The following is a 22605-nucleotide window of genomic DNA, read 5'->3' on the forward strand; positions in this document are numbered from 1 at the left end:
GTTAAATGGAAATAACTAACTCACATTGAATGAGCCTACAGGTGAACCTTGACAGCATGGGATTGGCCTTTGCTCTTCTAGTAGCAGGCTCTTAGAGCAACTTCTCTTGGGTCCATGGCACCTCCTAATCTCATTAGTGTACAAGAAAAATGAAATGGGCTAGGCCTGCAGACTAGGGTGAAGGTGCCTCAGGACACGCATGACTGAGGGTGTGCCGAGTGACTGAGTTGGCCTGGGAAACCAGTTCAGACATTTTCAACTCATGTAATTGGACTTCCTTTCTTGGCTGCTACGGCTGGGCTCCTGAGTCATTGGGAAAGGGTGTGGGTAAGGCCAAGCAATTACTCCAACAGTCAAGGGATTTAAAAAGTTGTTGAGGAAGAAATTCTCCTCCTATAAATCAGATGTGCAATAAGAGAGGGCCTGAGCCTTAGTGAGCAGAGCTCCTCCACATGCCAAGTTCAGCCTCTCGAAGCACTACAATCAAGACCTACTTATACTGGCTGTCTGACCTGACCTCCCTGAACCTGTTTCCTCCTGGAGCATGAGAAACTCCACCCTACTTACTTCACAGGGTGGTTGTAAAGAACAAAAAGCATAATAGATGTGAGTATGCATTGGAAGATCTTATAATTCTCTCAGGAGAGAGAACACCAGCTCCAGCACAAGCTGAGCTCCCTTCTCAACACAAGCGGAGCTCTCTTCTCTCAGTGGTGGAATATAGATCAGTCTGCATGAGAGTCAGAACAAAGCTAGGCAGGAAGCGTCTCCAAGTCAAACCCATCAGATAGATTACAAAGAAAATATTTTGTAAAAATGAAACAAGAGGAATGCAGCACTTCACTTTCTTTTCTTCCAAAGAGTTCTTTTCATAAAAAAATTCTTTCTATAAAATGCAGAAACAGGCATTGGTGGAAACAAACTGACAATACCAGGAGGTCGATCATCTGACAAGGAGCGTAAACGTTTTCTTCAATCTCTCTGGCCAGGTTAATCTGAAGCTCTGAATCTGGGACATGGAGGCCAGAGCAGCTGAGGTGGGAGCAGCAGGCTGGCTCTTTGAAGATGTGAGAGCTGGGGCCAGAAAATTGTGAGTTTGGGGAAAGAAAGAAGTGTCAGCTCTTGCCACTCAAACCCTTCTCAGAGCTGGAATGGACACTCCAGTTGGGTCTTGGGAGGACATCTGCTCAGGCATTCCTGCCACACCCTCCTGAAAGCAAGCTTCAGGGCAAGGTACAGAATCTTCCACTTCCTTTTCTGCCAGGTCTCATTGTTTTCAGAGTCAGAAATGCTTGTGAGCAAAGTCCTTTGATGCCATAGCTTAGATCTGCATGGTGCTCAAAGGGTTACACATTGCCATATAAACACCTGTGCACTTGGAGCTGTGCAGCCTCCCACTGAGAAACCTGAGGCTCAGAGAGGCTAACTGGCGAAGGTCACACAGCTGACAGCATCTGGACCGGACTCCAGGTTTTCTGACTCCTGTTCCTGTATTCTTTCCATCGGATACTACAGGCTTTGTGTGATTTTTGTTTAAATTATACTTCAGTCTTGGAAAGCCAGGACGGGCAGGATTTATATTCCTCTTTGTTGAGCTGGAAAATTGAATAACACATTCACACAGAAAAACTGGCACTAGAAGATAGGTCTTCTTGTCTGCTGGGATCTGTGTTTTAGATTAAAACCAACTTGGACACAGGGTGCTCCAAGCAGCCACAGGATGGTGTAGGTGGGGGAACAATGACCAGGGAAAACCAGAAACTGCCTCAGGGTACCGCCTAGTTTTCAAACAGAAAAGCACAACTTCCTGTGCCTCAGTTTCCTCTTTCAATAGTGAAGGGTCTGGGGGAAGGGAGGAGAACAGGGAGTTATTGTTTAGTGGGCACAGAGTTCCTGTTTGGAATGATAAAAACATTCTGGAAATGGACACTGATGACAGTTGCACAACACTGCGAAGGTACTTAATGCTGCTGAATCACACACTTAAAAATGGTTAAAATGGTAAATTTTATGTTATGTATACTTTACTACAATACCAAATTAAAAAAATAAATGAAGGGATGGGGCTAACTAAAGATTTCCAACATTCTATTGACTCTGAAAGTCTATGATTCTTACCCCGATTGGAAATTTCCTCCAAAATTAGCTTCACCTTTCCAGGTGCTATTTTTCTTTCACCTTCCAGAACCCTCTTCCACAAGATGCCAACCCTGTTCTTAACTCCCTGAGCTGGGTAGGACCAAGGGCAATGCCTATACTTAGTCTGTGTTGTGGATGAGGCCAGCAGTGTGCTGAACGACTGGAGCGGAGATCTAGTCTTTCTGGAATCATGATAACCTCTTACTCTGATGGATTGACCTTCTCTGCTGAAAGTGGTATTGGGCTTTTAAAAGATTAAAATGCATGTAATTAATTGGGCTTGACATAAATGCTGAGCTGAGAATCCTTATCCTTGGAGACAAAGGCCCCAGTCTGGGAGGCTGGTTTAGGCCTTTCAACTCCCTTGTGTGACCTAGGCAGGTGGCAATACTGGGGCTGGGGGGCAGGTACAGAAATGCAAGCACTGACACAGTCCTTAGACGACATCTCAGAGGTGGTATGGATATGGGGACCTGCCCAGCCTGGGTCCTGAGGGAAATCCAGTAGAGCCCAGGAAGGATCCATGCTTCTTAGAGATGGGCATTGGCTAAAAGAGGGCAGATGCTGACCCCAGACACTAAAGAACTGGCTCCAGCCTGAGTGTCAGCACATACTCTGGGGCATGGGTGGGACTGAGGAAGCCAGCAGGTGGGCATGTGGTTCCCAGCCTACCACCATGGTAAAAGGCAATCAGCAGTCTAAGCTGTCCTGGAAAAAATGAGTTAATATTAACTTGTTCCCAAGGCACCCTAGTGTTTGATTTTCCGCTTGCTTTGTAATATTTCTCTTACATATAATGACCCCTTTCATTCCCACTCCCAAAGTTTATGAGTGCAGAGTAAAGAAGTAAGCTGAACCCCGGACAGACACTTGTCCGTCTTAGAACAGTTCTCCATGGGGTTTGGTTGCAGATCGGCAGGAGGCTAGGCCACAAAGGGACTGCATAGACTAAGAGCCAATCTTGCAGTAGCTGGGGGTGTGGCTGGTGGTAGCAGGAGTGGGGAGTGGGGGCTATACTTGAGAATATTCACAAGCTGGGGAAGGAAGAGGATGTAAACATTAGAGCAGAGTGACCTCCCTTTACCTAATTGAGTGTTTTTGGAAAGCTTTGTAAATCAGATTCCTAGGATTCAAGGTGCTGTTTCCCTCTAAATCAGCATTCAAGGATGTACCTGTAACTCTCCCCCAAATAGTGGCACATATGCCAGCCCTAAGGGTAGCAAGCAGCGTGTAAATAAAAACCCCAGGAAAGTGCCCTTAAAGGAACCCTTCAGTCCACCAGTTGAGAAAAAGGAGAGAATGTTTTGGTACCACCACCCCATGGAGGCAGGAGATGACAGCTAGGACTGGAATGGACATGCCGGCCTCAGGTCAAGGGTGGTCAGCAGGGCAGGGCTTAACATCTGGAGACCTCGCACAGAGCAGACACACAGGCCATGGTGCCAGACGTCAGCTGGGTTCCAGGTTCCAGGAACAGAGGCTCCCTCACAGGCTAGGGGAGTTGCAGCTCAGCTCACTAAGAGCCCAGGACACACTCCCAAAGAGGCAACACCTACTGCAGCTTCCAGTTCAGAAGACAAGGGTAAGGTTGGGGGCCACGCTGGATCTGGGAACAATGCCCCAGGATCAATTTATCAGCAGGAGGCCTTCAAGAGGTCTTCAAGTTGGGTCTTTAAGCTCTAGCTCTCTTCAGTGTGCACTCCCGGCCGGTTTCTTCCTGTACAATGTACATGGCAGTAAAGTTCTACTTATGTATCTCTTGAGAAAATCCTCAACTCATGTTGAACAGGTTGAGTTCCTGTATCATATTTGTTATTTGTGTCTGGAAATACTAAATGAGCAGTGCCTCTGTACATGGACTCAGAGTTCATTCAAGCTAGCAACACATTCAGAAGAGCTCACTGAAGCTTAGAATTGGCCACATGGAATATACAAGGGCTGCATACACCTTTACTACAGAACCTTGGATTAACCAGAATATTTGCTACTTCCAACTACATACCCACTTCAGGGTTCCAGTTAATTGAAATTTCTGCCTAAAGGAGACCTTGTGCCTCAACTGTTGTATTTGAAAACTTTTTGGACATACATCGACACAATTTTTGGCTTTCCTCTGTTCAGCATGAACATTCTAATGTCTTTGCTTACACACCCCACAGCATCTCCTGGGGACCCATCTCACTTAGCCCACGGACTACAAGCCTTCGATGAATAAGAACCTTAAAAATGTGCTCACAAAGCAGGGCTAAGATGTGTGTGGTGTGTATGGGCATGCATGCGTGCTTTTTCTTATCTAAACGCAGAATGGAGCATCTGATTACATCAGTTAACTTTCTCAGTGTGTGTTGCTTGGCTGGTCCCATGTCCCTTTATGCCCACCTCTTACTTTACAGAGTGGGAAAGTCATTCCTCTCCCCCATGTCCATGAGAGCTGGACAAGGTCCCAAATTGTCTTCTGGAACACAGAAACATGGTTTCCCCCCTACCTCTGTCTGGCCTTCCTCTACTTGCAGCTGACATCTTCAGTACATGCCAGCAACACTTAGGCCTGGAGATACAAGTGCCAACAGGCATCTACAAGCTGACAGGTGTGGGCTCCACAGGAGCAGGTGCCTATCCTATGAAATGCAAGGAAAGCAGAGCCAGAAATTTTCTCTGGCTTCCTCATTTTCTAAGATACATTTATGCTACAAATGCCATATCCACTTCCTCCCACAGTGGAGTACTGTATTGACCCACACCTGCCGGATTTAGCTCTGTGGCATACCCACCTCCACAGGGGACTATTTTATCCTGGCAGAACTCCTGTTTTCAACCACTTGCCTCTGGCCCAATTCAACTCAGCTGGCTCCTTCCACAGCTGACTTGTTAGGCCTCATAGTCTCTCTCGGGTTTTGTGGTAGTTGTCATAATATGGTGGAGAACTGCTTTGGGATTAGGTCAAATTAGAATAAGAATAATAAAAGTCCATCTAGTTAAGTGAAAAGTTTAGGGCTTATACAAATAAAAATATTTTTTTAAAAAAATAGTCTCTATTTTGCACTTAGAGGAAATTTTAAAATATTTATCTGTTACTGGGACAGAGGCACAGATTTGGAGAAAAATATTACAATTTATTCTGAAAGATGGAGTGGCAAGGAAAGCCAGCTCTGTGTTTGCTCCAATTCTCAAGGGTTTTTAAATTTATGATGGTTGTTGCTCGGTGGCAAACCATGTAGGAGTCATGTTTCTAGAACCCAGTAGACAAGAAGGAGCTGGAAGTGGATTGGATGTTCTTATTGGTAGAGATGCTGGTTCCACTCCCACGTGCCTGCAGACCTGGAGTGTGAGAAAGGTCTCCTGTGCACTGTTTCAGTCTCACCATCTCTAGAGACCTCTGCCAAAGCTATGGGAGGAAGGCTGTCCCCAAGGCTTTTCCTGCATACGGTGGGAACAGCCACTGCCCATGAGCACTGGGGACTGGGCAAGGTGTGCTCTGGAGTTGCTCCAATCCCATCTCACTAGATGCCAGGTCACCCACAAAACCATACTTAACGCATGATTTAGTTGGAGCATTTAGGGAAGAATAGATCCCAGTAGAAGAAGAATATGAAGAGCATAAAGGGAGAAAGAAAAAGAGGAAAAAGGAAGGAAGAGAAGACAAAAGAGGGAGAAACCATGCACTAAACGGATTCTTGTCTTTTAGCTGGGAACCACCATTATTAATAGTGCTGTTTTCCATGAAAAAATGTGTTCCAAGTTTCAAATAATGAAGTTGGATTTTTTTTTTTTTTTACATAAAACCAAATGGCTCCCAAAGAAGAAAACATTAAGCAAGCATTCAAGAGAACTACAAGTTTTTGTTTTCAAAAACATACCTAGGTAGAATTTTCTACCAAAATTGAGCTGACTTAAGTTGTTTTGTTTGTTTTCCTTTAGTTGGGATGGGACACCCAGGGATGCCCTAATATCACAATTTAGCCTTGAATGGCTGGTTGCTTTAGCGAGGTCACTGTTACAGAACACATTTAAAAAGGCAATCATTGTAGGAAACAGGACAACAATAGCTGCTTCTACCTCCATGCTAGTATTAGGGTCAAGATCATCACACTCTGACTCCTCGGAACTGTTCGTCTCCTTGATTGGCAGCATGAGGAAGGGGAAGAAAGAGAACACAGTTAGAACACGGTAGCTCTTGTGAGAGAGACAGGAGAACTTCAGGGAAGCACGGGCAATGGGAAATTGGGCAGAGAAAAAACCAGGTGCTTCTAGGCAGGGGTGCAAATCGCCACGGGCAACAGCATGCTGTGTTCAGGGGGAGTGGGCTGGGACGTGTACACTGCTTATGTCATGGGAAACAGCGACAAAGCAACCAAATGAAGCATGAGCGCTGCAGAATCAGACTGCTGTCTTCTGTGAGGCTGGACTTCCCAGATGAGGGTGAAGGAGGGAGGACAATTTCTTTTCCCCAAAAAGGACATTAGCAAGGGTTTCAGTTGTTCTTACTTTGCTCAGGAAGGAAACCAAAGTGCCAGGTGGATAATCATTCATTATAACAAAATTAAATAATTAGTGCCTTATTTCCACTGTCCAGAGGCAGGTCTTTTTCAGAGAGCCCAACTTAAAGAAAGCAGATGATACTGTTTCAAGAAGGGAAAAAACAAGTGTCTGCCAAGCTTAGAATCAGTGAGTTCAAAGCAATAGATGGATTATTATAAAGAAATAACTTGGGCTTCACCAATGTGCCTCCCTACCATGCCTGAGCATAGAGAGAGGCAAGTAACGTGGCCTAAAGTTGATGTTGTCTGAACTCTGGGGAAAAGAAATGAAACTTTACCAAGGACACAGTGCCCTTAAGTTCCCCAGTCCTTCACAGGGCACCCCTAATCCCTTTAACCTGCATGTATTCTCAAAACCCAGGAAACTAAATGGGCAGCTCTGAGAAATTTAATATGAATCAAGCATCTTGCATTTCTAAGAGGATACTGCAGATAATTTTGCTGTAAAATATCTGCACAGTATAAAGACAAAGGTATAAAAGAAAAAAAAAAAGAGGTACTTACTTGAATTGAAGTTGCCAGGAGAAATAAAAAATAAAAAATAAATTGATCTTGCATGCAAAATCCTGCTAAACTACTTCCCCTCTGGTCCCTGCACTGGGAAAAAAAAATCCCCATCCACCCACATTGCCTTGTGAGAATGCTGCAGGGTGGGAGTAGATGAGAGGTGGGGGACACAGCTCTGGAATACCTTACTCACTTTAACAGAGACTTTGTTGCCCAGAATATCCTTGGGTTTACGAGGCCCTGTGGCTTCATTTTTACCCGTGTTCTCCACTTCTGCCCGCTTTCTCATGCGTAGAGTATGCCATGAACATGACTTCCTGTTGTACCAAAAAATGCACCAATCAAAATGGCAGGTCAGGGCAGAGTGAGGTGTGGGCGGGCTCACTACCCTCGGGTAGTCAGCAATGAGGTGGTCCAGTCAAGCCCTGGCTTCAGAGGCCCCAAACCTGCGCACCAGCTCCCGTGGTGGCTGGAGGCTGACCTCACCTCCAACTGGACGTGAGCGAGGACGAACTCTGACCCCTCCTGACAGATGTGCAACGTTGATGTGCAGCATTTGAAGAAAATATGAGTGTGGAGGTTTTTAAAATCATATTGATGATGTCTTACAGGACTGGGGAATTTCCCTTGTGAAGGATATGGTGAATGGGGGAGAAACGGGGGTGAAGGGCACAATGTAAGGCAAAGGAAGTATATTCTGTAGTGCCTAAGCCTCCGGCACTTTCTCAGGAGCAGATATAAAGACTCCAAGGGATGATTTTGAGGTTTCCACCTCATTATCTGTGTTTGGGCACAGCCACTACCAAACACTGTAGGACAGGATTTTCTGGGGCATTTGACTCAACAAACACTCTTTACCTGGATATTTTAGCGCAAAGGGTTTCTCGGTCTATGTCTTCTACAGCAGCCAGTGTTTGTGAATATAGCGCTCTGTCAGGCACTACGAAGGTGCTAGGGTTGGCCCTGTTGGAACAAGACCAATACGTGCTCCCCGGGGGGTGAGAGAGGCAATGGCTTCCATTCCATCCTGACTTCTTTATTCCCACAAGGGGTTTGGCAGCTACTTCTTCACAGACCCATAAAGAGAATACCAGAGCAGAGCTCTTGAGTTCCTCATATATCGGGACTCAAAGACAAAGACACCAAAAGACAAGTCACGAACAGCATCAGTGACCCTGAGCAGGCATCCTCAACTTCAGATGTGTCACAGGGTTTGGATGAAGTTCCAGTCATCGTCTGGAATAAGTGAGGCTGGAGACTGGCTTCCCTTCAGTGTCTGCTTGTCAAGTATAAGCCTGTACAGACGAGGCTCCATGAAAAGGGCCTTTATTAGGGAAGAGAGGCATATGAGATTTAGGAGGAAGGAAGATGCTCCAAAATATATAGCATCTCCTCCACGACACTCCACACGTCAGGATTTTTAGGATATCCTAAGGAAATCGTTCCCAAAATACTTATCCCCTAACACACAGGCTCAACAATGAATCTTCTAAGTAGAAAAAAGCATTCGGAGTCATGTTCTTGAATCTTTTGGGAAAGTGGCGTCCTTCAAAAGGCCAGACCTTGTCTTGTACCTCCTGACTGGGCAGGCTCTCTAGGATGCCCTCACACCAGCACCTTGCTCCAACTGTTGCATCTAAAGGAGAGCTGTCATGGAAGTTAAGCTTAGATGATATACCCTGTGATCTTCAGACTTTTATCTCATATCTTTACCCCCAGATACATGCCCTGGCTCCTTCTGAGAACATCTTGAGTCAAGGAGGTCCCTGCTGAAAAAACTCCCAGGGCAGACAGCACAAAGGGTATGTGTGCGTGTGTGCAGATGTGTGTGCCTATGTTTATTACAACCCTCTGTATTATTCAGTATGCTTGATGAGAAAGTAGAAATGTTAAAAATAATGTTCAGAAGGAAGACTCAGTAGTACAAGTGGCAGGAAAGGCTCAATTTCATCTTCTTCCCAGAAGAACTCATTATCATGGTTTGGGGAGCTTCCATCTCTTGGCCACAAACCTGGGGACCGATGTGGACATAGGGTTCCAGTGACGTTTCTGCTGTAGGCATCACAACCAATTCTGACCCCTGTGGTCATAGAGGGCCATGGGGAGGGTGTGGTGAATGTCCTTCACTGATAAATACTGACAGCACTATTGGTCACCTGCTCTCCTCCACCCCCACCAACCCTTGTGCAAGAGCGGCTGACAAGGAACCACAATGACCACTTTGCATTTCAATCTGTTCTCTTTTGCCCAGCCTGTCACCCCTCCTCCCTTCTGTCCCATGGAAGGTAAGAATAAGTGACCAACAGACCCAAATGTGGAGAGGAAGCAACGCTTGGTGCCTGGATAATAAGAGTATGAATCATTACGAGTTAGCTCTGCAAGGCCCTTGATTAAGAACTTCAGTGCTTTGAGGGCCTTTATTCCCCAGGCTTCCTAAAAAGTACCAAAAACAAAGCACCAACCTCGAGAGAGGAGCAAAGCACCGCAGTTCTGCTGGTGCTGCCGCTCAGATATCGTGGGAGCCCCTCATGCCTTCCCACGGACAGCCACGTGGCACAGAAAGCAGAAGGGGACGGAAGCCAGGCGCTGCCTGCTGCTCTAGTCAGTAATGCACGGCAGGGCCTCAGGGGTGCCCAGTCGCGGGGAACCCACTGGATGGCATCTAATCTGCATCATTCCTCACCCAGAGGTTAGAGGAAACCAACAGGGGCTACAGTGTAGAAGGGAAGGCTAGGGTCGGAGCTTTAGCAACAAAGGCATGTTTTGTGTAGGAAAAAGCTGCCAATGCATTCAACCAACTCCTAAAATACAGAAAGGAAGGAAGGGGGTGGTGGTGGAGAAGAATCGTTTGCACATTTAAAAGTCCAAGAATAGTGAAATGGGGGAAAAAGGGTCAACTAGTCCTTAACTTCATTAAAACATGCTCATGGTGAAAATTTATTTTACATATTTAAAATAGTACATTTAAAATTATTAGTTACATTACAGGTACAATGATGAACATTGTGACTCTCCATTATATTGCACAACCTGACTTCATCCATATGGGTTTCTTTAAATAGTGCAAAATACTTTATACAGGAATGTGTTTGGAAGGGTCTTCACAACCAAAATAAGGAAAAGAAATATCTTACAAATTACCATGAACATATATTAAAGTGACAGGGGAGGGCGGAAATTTAAAAAAAAAAAAAAAAAAAAAAAAACCAAAAAACTGTTACAATCTGTACAGACGAATTGCCACAGACAACCAAAAAGTTCCCTCTCTCCTTGGGAGAAGCAGCAGGCCTCTGACCTATACAGGTATGGCATTTGTGCTAAGGTAATTTTTTGGTGTCAATCAAAAAATATATATAAATCAGTAACTTAATACAATATAAATAGAAGTCCAGTCCAGTGAGTCCTGTGGTGGGTCAAATGTAGCAACGGAAGGCATGCCTTTTGTCACCTAGGGTTTCAGTAGGTTCTTTTCTTAACAAGTGGGGGAAATAAAAAGGGAAAAAATGAACAGAAAATATAAATGAAAAGGAAAGAAAAACCACTGCAACCACCACCAACAAAAAAACCGGAACAATCCAGCCTGGGTGCCCCATGCTGCGTGTGGTTCCAGCACTTGAACATTGGTTCCAGTGGCACTGTTGAGAATAAGCAGCAAAAATTCCCTATATGTGTTTGCATGTTTGTGTTCTTTTGTTTGCTTTTGAATTTTTTTAATCCACATACTCCTCTCCCGGGGAAGCCAACGAGGCACTTACTTGATGCTCCCGTCACTATTTTCTGCTGCTGCCGTGGCTTTGGTGAGGGGCGCCAGAATACTGCCCGGGACCCAGCCCTCAGCTGCGGGGGAATGGTCGCTGGCAGGCTGGAACACCAGGCACATGTTCTGCTGGTTGACGGCAAGGACCTGGACCACCTCACCTTGGCTCACACAGATTTCATTCTCCTTCAGTGCATAGTAATCTTTGATCACAGCCATGGACGAGGTCCCATTGCAGCCTCCCAGGTCGTTCTGTTAGGGGACAAGGGTGAGGGGGACACAAACACAAGGAGGCTGATTCACAGGCTTGCTCTGCACCCTACTGCCTGGTTAAAGGGCAAATCTCTCACAAGCAGGGTAAATAGCAGGCAGAACACTTTCTTCATATTCATAAACATGCTCTGAAAGTCTTTTTTAATAGCAGTGTTTCATACAGTATTATAAACAAGGGTGAAGAGGTAGAGATACCGCTCCAGCCCAGGTAAAGGTATAAACACACCTTTGACCTGGAAGCCCTGTCCTAGCAGGCACCATCCTGCCAGCATCCTCTTACTAGTGGAAGGAAGAACCTGACACTGGCACAGGGATACATACATAAGCACCTGGGCAGAATGAGGTCAGGGCAAAGGTCAGGTCAGGGGTCACAATCCTCCAATAGAAAGAACACAGATCCTTTGATATATTTTTTTCCTTTTGAAAAAGCGTTGGTCTTACTCAACATTTTGACCCTCCTTGAGACAGGAGTAAGAATGACATCTCTGCCTAATTCAAAGGCAAGGCCATGACCTAGCCTGACCCAACTCTGTGTAGGAAGAGAACTCCTGTAGTCCCCTCTCATCCCTCCCCAACTACCCACACTAATTAACTGGAGAGATGCTGCCTAGTGACCTTTTCATGTGTGTCTACACCAGGGCAGCTGCTTCTTGACAGACCTATAACTCCCAAGGAGGCCTGGCTGCCTCACAGAGCACAGAGAGAGCTAGAAATTCTTCAATATGTTTGACAAGATGCCAAAGTGACTTCAACTTATTCACAAGGACAGGGGTTTTTAAGGAAGAAAATCATTTCCAGGTGACATGATGAAATAAGAGCATACTTCAAAAAGTTCATGAAAAAATAGTACGAATCTTTTTTTTTATAGTTACTATCCAAGTTTTAATCCTTCTCTTTGATTTTTATTTTTTTACAATTCACCTATTTATTTAACTTCTCAGTACACATTGTAGTTGATTTTCATGACCTTTTACCCATTCCTCCTCCCACCCCCCGCTCCTCCACCACATCATATCTGTTCACTTGTCTTAACATGTTCAAGGAATTGTTGTGGTTGTGTCTTCTTCCCCCCACACACTTTATTTGTTTGTGTGTTTATTTATTTATTTTTAGCTCCCACAAATAAGTGAGAACATGTGGTATTTATTTCTCTTTCTGTGCCTGACTTGTTTCACTTAATATAATTTTCTCTAAGTCCATCCATGTTGTTGTGAATGGTAGTATTTCATTCTTTTTTATAGCTGGGTAGATTTCTATTGTGTAGATATACCACAGTTTCCTTATCTACTCATCTGATGATGGACATTTGGGCTGGTTACAACTCTTGGCTATTGTAAATAGAGCTGCAATAAACACTGGAGTACAGGTATCCCTTTGGCATGATGATTTCCATTACTCTGGGAATATTCCCAGCAGTGGAATAGCTGGGTCATATGGTAGATCTATCTGTAATTGTTTGAGGAACCTCCATACCATTTTCCATAAAGGCTACACCATCTTGCAGTCCCACCAACAGTACATGAGAGTTCCTTTTTCTCTGCAACCTCTCCAGCACTTATCAATCTCAGTCATTTTGATATTAGCCATCCTGACTGGAGTGAGATGGTATCTCAAAGTGGTCTCAATTTGCATTTCCCCGATGCTGAGCATTTTTTCATGTGTCTGTTGGCCATTTGTGTATCTTCCTTTGAGTAATGCCTATTCAGCTCCTTTGCCCATTTCTTAATTGGGTTATTTGGATTTTTTGCTGTAAAGTTGTTTGAGTTCCTTGTATATTCTGGATATTAATCCTTTGCCAGATGTATATTTTGCAAATATTTTATCTCACTCTGTTGCTTGTCTTTTCACTCTATTGATTGTTTCTTTTGCTGTGTGGAAGCTTTTTAGTTTGATATAATCCCATTTGTTTATTTTTCCTTTAGTTGCCTGTGCTTTTGGGTTCATATTCATGAAGTCTGTATCCATTCCTACTTCCTGGAGTGTTTCCCCTATGTTTTCTTTAAAGATTTTTATTGTTTCAGGATGTATACTTAATTCTTTAATCCATTTTGAGTTGATTTTGGTATATGGTGAGAGGTATGGATCTAGTTTCATTCTTCTGCATATTGATATCCAGTTTTCCCAGCACAATTTGCTGAAGAGGCAGTCTCTTTCCCAGTGTATAGACTTGGTGCCTTTGTCAAAGATCAGATGGCTGTAGGTGTATGGGTTGATTTCTGGATTCTCTATTCTATTCCATTGATCCCTGTGTATGTTTTTATGCCAGTACCATGCTGTTTTGGTTATTATAGCTTTATAATATAGTTTAAAGTCAGGTAGTGTAATACCTCCAGCTTTATTTTTTTGCTCAGGATTGCTTAGGCTATGCATGGTCTTTTGTTATTCCATTTAATTGTCTGGATAGCTTTATCCATTTCTGAGAAAAATGTCATTGGAATTTTGATGGGGATTGCATTGAATCTGTAGATAACTTTGGGTAATATGGACATTTTCACAATGTTAATTCTTCTGATCCAAGAGCATGGGATATCTTTCCATCTTCTTGTGTCCTCTTTAATTTCTCTCAACAGTGGTTTGTAGTTCTCTTCATAGAGATTTTTCACATCTTTGGTTAACTTTATTCCTAAGTATTTTATTTTTTTGGTGACTATTGTAAATGGGCTAGCTTTCTTGATTTCTTTTTCTGCATGTTCGCTGTTGGAATATAGAAATGGTACTGATTTTTGTGTGTTGATTTTGAATCCTGCAACTTTGTTGAAATCATATGTCATTTATCAACTCTAAGAGTTGGGGATCTTTGGGCCTCCTGAATCTGAAGATCTATGACTTTCCCTATACCTGGGAAGTTTTCTATTATTTTTTCGAATATCTTTTCAATGCCATTTCCTTTTTCCTCCCCTTCTGGAATACCCATGATTTAGATATCTGAGCGCTTAAGGTTGTCTGTTATCTCTCTTAGATTTTCTTCAATTTTTAAAATTCGTTTTTCTGGTCTGCCTGTGTTAATTCAAACAGCCTATCTTCAAGGTCAGAAATTCTCTCTTCTGCTTGTTCTAGCCTGCTGGTTAGACTCTCTGCTGTATTTTTTATTTTGTTGAATGAATCCTTCAGCTCCACAAGCTCTGCTACATTCTTTTTCAGGGCATTGATTTCCTTGTACATTTCTTCTTTTAGGTCCTGTATATTTTTTCTCGTTTCATTATGTTGTCTAACTGAGTTTTCTTGTATCTCATTTAGTTTCCTTAGAATTGTTGCTCTAAAATCCTTGTCTGCCATTTCAAGGACTTCCTGTTCTATAGGATCTAGAGCTTGAGAGTTATTATTTTCCTTTGGTGGTGACGTACTATCTTGAATTTCATATTTCTGGTATCTTTCCCTTGATTGTCATTGTGGCATGGTGTATCACAGTCCACTTGTTCAACCCTGGTGTCTGGCCTGGATCCTGATGGGACAGCCAATTCTGCGCAGCAGGAATTAGCCTGGGCCGAGGGTCGATGGTGCCTGCCAGTCCTGGCACAGCTGGCTCAGGGTGTGTGGGTTTGGTGGCTCTCAGACCTCTCTGGGCAGCAGGGACTGACCTGATAGTACAAACCTTTCCATGAACTTTTTGAAGTAACCTCGTAGTTTGGTAACAGTTACTTTAACACAGAATTGAACTTGGGCGTTAATAATTAATTTTAACAAAATCAATACCAACTAATAATTTGGGAAAAAAGAATAAAACTATAAAATCAGAACATATAGGTCAAAAATCTAAGTGTTCCTATTCAGAGACTCATTAAGTTCTAGAGAAAATTGAGGCCTAATGAGATTGATTAAGCTGCTAAGTTTCTAGAGCAAGTGAATTACAGAATTTGGAATAGCGACTAGATTGCCTGATTCTTAACCTAGCAGTTTCCCCATATCTCTCTTGTTCCTACCTTGTAGGGTCAAACAGCTGTGTAGACTAGGTCTATGGTTAAGTCTACAACTAGCCTCATGGAGATGTTTGAATTGTGGATTACCCACAATAAACATTTAATCCAAGACTGGCTTCCCCCATTCAGATGTTGATGACCAGCTTCCTCTTGCACATCAGCCAGTGGATGGTGAGGCACTGCAGGAGCTGGAGACAGATCTTCAGCAGAAAGGGCAATCTCCTTTTAAGATGCCAGGCGCTAGAGTTGTGGCTTTTAGATGACCCACACCACAACTACTCTGTTCGGTATGAATCACGTGTTTTCATGATTGCCATCACAATAATACCTTATATTTGTATAGAGTTTCTGTAGATGAGAATGGCCCTTTAACACAGAGTGTGTGAGTCAGAGGGAACTGCTCTAACTCAGTCAAGTTACAGGGGAAGAAAGAGAAATCACTGAGATGAGACTGTATTAAGTTCCTACTAAAATAATCAGGATAAAAAGATGGTACTTCGCAAAGTGATCTCTAATGGTGGAAGTAATGAGTTGTCACTTACGTTGCTGGCCTCAAACTTGTCCCCAGGCTGGTGGTAGTCAAACCCTGGACTGCCATTGGAGGTAGATATCTTTAAGGGTGGCAGAGGCGGGTTATAGCTGGAGCCCTTTGGGGGCTTCTCAGAGCCCACAGGGATGGAGGAGTAGGGCCTGGGGCTGGCTTGGGGAGCCCTGGCAGGTTGGGACCTCATCACAGCTGTGCTCCTTTCTTTCCGCTGATACTCAATGGGTGACTGTAGTGCTGCAGGATAAAGGCAGACAGTTGGTTACTCTGAGCTTTGGGAATCCCACAAGGATTTGGAGGCCTATTGGGTACAAGGATTTGTGGTAGGCATAATGTGAGGAAGACACTACCTTTGTTTTTAAGGAAGTGTGAGAACTAAGACACCAACCTAAATAACGAAAATACAAAAACAAAACGGTTCTGTATGTGCATGTGTGTGGTGGATAATAAAGAGCATCAGAAGGGGCTGGCTGTCAACTCTGACACTGAGACTCTGCAGGAAGGAAGCACATGTGAAGTGTGTTTGGGGAATAGGATGTGGTCAGATTACCTGGGGCCTAGGGCCATGGTTCTCCGTGGACAAAGAGGAGACAGGTAAGGGAGGCTGCATGGCATGAAAGATCTAGGAAGCCAGGCTGATGAGTCTGGACTTCATCCTGAAGATCATGGAAAGTGACTAGATTAAATGAACTTCAAAGTTTTGAATTCAAATTCAATCATCAGAGCCACATTTGAGGAACATTAACCTCGTAGTGGTTAGGAGAGTAAGCAACAAAAGGTTTCTTGTCTAACTCAGAGCAAGAGGAGGGCAGGGCCGGAGAACGTGGAGAGGGTACAGCGTGGCAAGTGTGGAGAGCGGTGAGGCTCTGACAGCCTAGATGGGAAAAGCGAGGCAAGAATGATGGCTCAGGCCTGGCGGCTGGGAGGATGGCAGTCAGCAGAACTCAGAAGACAGGAGAACAAGCTGATTTGAAGGTAAGGATGCAAGCTTTGTTTTACTGAGTTAAAGATATCAAAGTTCCAAGGTCTGAGTAATAAAGAACAGCCAGGCAAATGCCACAGAGGTCAAAGTCTGTAGGAAGGACTTCAAAGGTTGGCCCAATATGTTGTTTTTATCAGCTTTTGCTATAACAACTACTTAAGTGGGTCAACAGCTGGGGCCCAGAGAACTTTCAATTGTAAGGAGATTTCAATAGTGATATGTTCGTACTTCAATAGGACTCAACATAGGGTCATTCTCCCTTTCTATTTGTGGTCTCAAGAGGGAAAGATTGACTCTAGATGCCTGCACATGTCTAAGTTAAAGCCTGGCCCTGGTCCATCACCACATCCTTGTCTCTTGAGCATGTCAAAGCATATGACAGGCCTTCTAGAGCTCAGCCTCTCTCCCTGGGGAGCTGTCTGTGAGCATTAAATATTTAGGTAATGATAATCTAGTTCAGTAATATCTCCATATTCACTATAATTAGGAGAAAGGTCTCTTGGAACCAACTCTAATCATTGTCTATGCCTAAAGAAATGCAGTTCCAAATTTTAAGTACATAGCAAAGAGTTATGAGTAGCTTTATCAAACTGGCTATGAATCAACACCCATTGTATGGAATTGGGATATGACCAGATTGTGTACAGTAACTGTGCTAAAGCATTTGGAAACAAGTATACCTTCTTAAATAAGTAAGCTACACAGAGCGCCTGCATTCTTTCACCAGCCTCAATTTGCATAACGTGGGTCTCAGGATCAAGAAAGCTGTGCATCTCTGACAGGGTTTGTTTTTGGCTGATGGATACGGTGTCTTATGCCTGATACTGTTTCTTTCTTTGCTTTGTTTGCTAGGGAGCTCATAGATAAATATGTGCCCATCACTAGCAAGTATACTGCAGTTTTGTGGCTAAGAGCCTAATTTCAAGTCCTACAGTGCTGGGTTCAAGTCCTTTGTTCTATCACCTCCTGTCTTTGTGACCTCAGACAAATTTCTTAACCTCTGAGCCTCCTTTTCCTCCCCTGAAAAAAGTAGGAAAAAAATATGTGAAATACTTATTAGAGTGCCTGGCACAGAATAAGGACTCAATATATGGGAGCCATTATTATTTCTTAAATTGTTTCTGGTTTTAACTTATTGTCATACCTCATTTTTCTTTTGTTCTGAATTGATGAACTTAAAGTCCTCATTCCAGCTTAGACTCTATCAGAAATCCTAATTAACAGAATGCAATTTAAATGGATATATTTCATATATGCACATATTTTTGCATAAAATTATTTAATCAACAAAAATGTTAACTCTAAGTTCTATATGCAGAAATCATAAACTATATATTACTTTCATTATCATCCCTCAGAACTGGGCTGGTATTTAATCTTAGGCTTTTCAGAATGAAAAGGAACCCTAACACCAAGGTCAAGGGTTAGGATCCCCATACCACCATCCCCAGCCAGCAAAAAAGCACAAAAACAAAAACACAAAAAGATCCCTAAAGATCGTTTAGTTCAGCTTTTATTCCACTAAACTTTTCTACAGCTGGGGCTCATGGGCATAGCCCCAAAATACTCTTAAGTGCAAAATTCTTTTGAAGTCTCATGTTCTATCTTAAAAAGTCATGGCATCCTGATACATGATCTTTTTATTTGTTTTGAAATAAAGGCATTGTGTTAAGTCCCTTACTATGCAGTAAAGCTGATACTGTAGGGAGGTGTGCCATGCTGTCCTGCGCTGGCACCGCCAGCACACCATAGCACTATCCACATGGCAGAGTACATCTAGCCCAAATACTTTTTTCACATAACAAGGCAGGTGAGGCCTAGAGGAATGTCGTGACTTGCCCAAGGTCCTCAACCAGTACATCACCTTTTATCTTTGCTCACAGCATTCAGTTCTATGCTACACATCAGCAAGCGTTCTACCTGCATCATTTGATAGTCCAGATCCTAGTACTGGCAAGAAGTGACACATCTAAGGTGGGCCTGTGTGTGTGTGTGTGTGTGTGTGTGTACACGTGCATGTACATGTGTGATCACATACAGCCATATAAGTAGAGGTCCCAGGACAGGCAAGAAGAGGTGGTATAACTGATGGTGGTCCTGCATACATGCGTGTGTCTGTGTACACATCCAGGCATATGTGCCTGCTAAGTTTCCACGTTTACTTTGTTACTGGTTACATTTTGACTTCAACTTCCAGCTCCATCTGGGCTCAAGAGACTTCTGAGCTCACCAACTCAGCAGAATGGCCCTGGTTTAAAACTCTATGCTTCCTTTCACATGACAAGCTCAATGTGAAGAAAATCTCAGCAGGGGGAAAAATAAAGAAACATAAACAAGGTAGCAACTCCACTTCACTCCACCCATTAGGGGACTCCCGCAGGGCTCAAAGACAGATACATTCTCTGTGTAATCACCAATTTGTTCTGGGAAATTTCAAGGTATTACTGAAATTTAGAGTTAGCAATATCCCCTCATTTGAAAGGGGTAAGGTCAGCTAGTGAAGTAGCGTATCTAGGACTTCACACTGTTGGGAGTAGGGGAGGGATGTGAACTGACCTGCCAAACTCCCAGTTATCTCTAGATAACACTAGAGAAGCTGAGAGGACCAGCCATTAATAACCAAGTGGGCAAATGTGTATCATTGACAACTGGCTCCTAAAACAAAGAGAATGTGCCCATCTCAGACTTCTGCCCAAATTATTACCAGCTAGTAGTGGTGGCCACAGGCATGTACCCTATGTCTGATAAGAGAATATCACTTCTATGAAAAAGATGGGGTTTCTTTTTCATGCCCCTTGTGTTCCACTTGTGTATTTCGGGTCAGAAGCATCCTAAAGTGCTTCTGAAAACTACAAAGTTGGATTCCATATAAAATGTGTTCTGGGCTCATAACTCACCCTGAACCTAGACCCAAGGAAGCTCAGACGTGTGGGTCCCCTGAAATGGCCTTGCTAGAAACCAGGCCCAGTACATACCATTTAAAAAGTCTCGCTGTGTTTCTAAGACTTGATTGATGTCCTGCACCCAGGCCTGCTGGATGTCAGCATTCGCAGCTTGCAGAATGACCCTCTCAGAAGTCTCCCTATTCAGGAGTGCAAACTTGCAGGGGTCATCATCCACGTTCTCCTCCAGGACCAAGTAATTCATCTGGAAGAAAATAAGTTGATGCTTTTCGTACTGAATTTTTAATAAAAATCAGCAACATATTACTGTTCCTCAAAGTTTTTATTTCAGGAGAGGTTTACAAATTTTGCCCTGGACCTAACAGGTCCTCTGGTTTCTGTCTTTGGGTGAAGGACATTATCCTGGGGACCTGCAGGATCATGCTGGAGATTGGATTTGGCCTGTCACTTCTTCTCACAGACAGTGACTGTTTTTCATGCAACCTCCACCATCTGAGGTTATTAGGCTAAAAGATCTTCAAGGTTTTGGATCCTCACCACTCCAGTGTCTTGTCTCAGGGAAGCAGCTCCCAAGAACTTGGCTCTTCCTTGTCCCTCTACTCCCCACTGGGATCCTCACCTTGATGCTCCTTTTGAACATGTAGCCTGGGGTGAGGGATCCCTTCCTGAGCAGTTCACTGAAGATGACAATCTGCTCGAAGAGGAATACACGCCTCTCCTTGGTCCGGGACTGCATGCCTGCATCCAGCTCAATCACGTAGAATGTGTCCTGTTGCAGCAGCTTCCCCTGAGCGGTCAGGGTGCCCTGGTGGGAAGAGGGGCCGGGATGACGCACTTGACAAATGGGGAGTCGGACACAGCCCTCTCAGTCCACAGACCCTTCCCCACTGGAGACACAGAAAGACCTGACACCAAAAGCCTCAGGGTTCTAGTCAGAGACTGAATTAGGATCCATCCACCCACCCAGGGGCAGACGGTGACCACTTTCCTGTTCACACAAAGGCCCTGAAGGAAGGGGAAAGGCCATGGAACCACTAAGACATAGCTCCAGGAAAATGCCAGAAGGAAGGAAAGTGAAATTATTAGCTAAAAAGAGGTCCAGAAATTGTCCTGGCCCTTCCTGTTTTTTATTAGAAAGAGAACAGAAAGTAGGTGACACTTAGTGCCTAGTTTGCCAGTTTCTAATGAGGTTTTCAGAGACATCTTTTTATCTTCAAAGGGAATAGGGCTCAACCCAGCAAGTCTTCATAGAAGCTATGAGAGCGCCTTGGTCTTTCAATTGCTCTGCAACAGGAAGACCCTGACATCTGAGGCAGCAGTCAGAGACTTCCTCTGAATTCTACTCTGGTGACTTTTGCTGTTTAGTGCAAGTGTAGGCCATTCCTTTCACGTGATGCCTTATTCCAAACATTACCCAGCACAGAGGTCATTTTTCTTTTGTGTTCCCGAGAAACGCCTGCCCTCTGCTTGGATCATGGCTCCTTACTGCCAAGGTCAGCAGGCAAACAGGCTTATCTCGACCCTAGTCCAAAGTTAATATTAAGCCAGCGACCAGCTAGCCAGGAAAGATCTGAAAGCTCTACTAATATTACAAAAGAACATGATTGTGGACGGCAGCCCGGCCAACACTAAAAGGAAAGCCAGAGGACTTGAAAGGGAGGGAATTAAAATAAGGGGGGTCTAACTTCTCCCAGGCCTAAAGGCATGGACTTAGGGAATAGACGTACGTTCACTGTCCTTGCCAATTAGCTGAAGGGATGCAAAACAGATTCTCTGCAGCTCGATGAAAACAGGAGACAGTGGTGCTTGATTTAAAAGAGGAAACAATTCCACACTCCTGTGCGTGGGCTTATGTGGACACACACGCACATGCACAAAATGGTTTCTGTGAAGTCCAACTTGGGTTGGACAGCACAAGCGACATTCCTCCTGTCAGAGTCAGTTACTCCAGAGACCCAGAGGAAGCCAAGTCAGACCTCTGTTCAGAAACCATGGGGACTTCAAGGTTGAAGAGCAAAAGGGGTTACTTGCTTTGTTCAGAATAGCCTCAGACTTGGCATAACACCAAAAAAAAGAGTGTTATGACTGAAGAAACCCAGTATGACTAAAGAAAAACCATGTGAGAACTCAGAGAATATTTCTACTGAGTAACCCTGGTTATGCTAATGTCTGCCTTGGAGAACTAGGAACCCACGAAAAATGAACAGCAACGAAGACCGTCCACGAACCAGACAGAGACACCCAGGATGGGCTGGAGGGCAAGGAGGGCAAGAGAACTTGGCTCAAGAATGTCCTGAATCCAGCTCATGAACCCAAACCTGAAGATAGCATCTCCTAAATTCACTCATAACACCAGTCTACCTTATATCTACTCCAGTTTAGCCAGGGGGAAAAAGCCATTACTTTCTTAATCATCTCAACTTCCAGGAATCCCTTTTCTCTAAAAAGCAATAATGAAATCTAATGAAATCTTATGAAATCTTAGGTTAAGGGATTACTGGGAAACAGGATTACAAGATCCACATCTTTGTCTAAGGGGATCAACAACTACTAGGTGCCAGTCAATAATTGTATCAGGGGCTGGCTGGTTGGCTCATGGGTTAGAGTGTGGCCTTATAGCACCAAGGTCAAGGGTTTACTTCCCCTTACTGGCCAGCTGCCAAAACAAAATTGTGTCAGTTCCAATTTTTATCACATTAATATTCAAAACAGATTAGGTTTAGTTACCTTATAAAATTTGGATATAAACTAATAACAGTTATTTATTAAGTTTATATTAGGAAAGTCAATTTGCTCTTCAGAGGTTCACTGTTATGAGCTGAATTATGCCCCATGCCCCAACAATTCATATGCTGAACTGTTGCCCCCAGTACCTTGGAACATGACCTTCTTGAGAGATAGGGTCTTTCCAGGTGATCAAGTTAAAGTGAGGTCATCAGAGTGAGCCCTAATAGAACATGACTGATGACCTTATAAAAAGGGGAAATTTGGACACAGAGATGCATAGGAGGAAAGGTGATGTGAAGATACAGGGAGATACCCACC

General features: G+C 43.8%; 1 protein-coding gene across 8 annotated transcripts in view; it reads right to left on the reverse strand.

Annotated features, from left to right (window-relative positions):
- Positions 1-22605, reverse strand: part of KALRN (kalirin RhoGEF kinase) — a 621231-nt gene that overhangs the window by 22205 nt on the left and 576421 nt on the right. For 4 of the 8 annotated variants that reach the window (XM_063076704.1, XM_063076727.1, XM_063076740.1 and 1 more), the window contains 6 exons: positions 20180-20365; positions 19633-19804; positions 15674-15912; positions 10940-11193; positions 7378-7501; positions 6196-6255 (listed from right to left, as the gene is read on the reverse strand). In XM_063076704.1, coding sequence (XP_062932774.1) covers positions 6196-6255; positions 7378-7501; positions 10940-11193; positions 15674-15912; positions 19633-19804; positions 20180-20365 — 1035 coding nt within the window. Of the gene's footprint in view, positions 1-6195; positions 6256-7377; positions 7502-10726; positions 11199-15673; positions 15913-19632; positions 19805-20179; positions 20366-22605 lie in introns of those variants that run through there. The other 4 variants (XM_063076768.1, XM_063076749.1, XM_063076760.1 and 1 more) reach the window with 2 other exon arrangements.

This window comes from Cynocephalus volans, chromosome 1 (assembly GCF_027409185.1).
Source record: "Cynocephalus volans isolate mCynVol1 chromosome 1, mCynVol1.pri, whole genome shotgun sequence".
Lineage (NCBI taxonomy): Eukaryota > Metazoa > Chordata > Mammalia > Dermoptera > Cynocephalidae > Cynocephalus > Cynocephalus volans.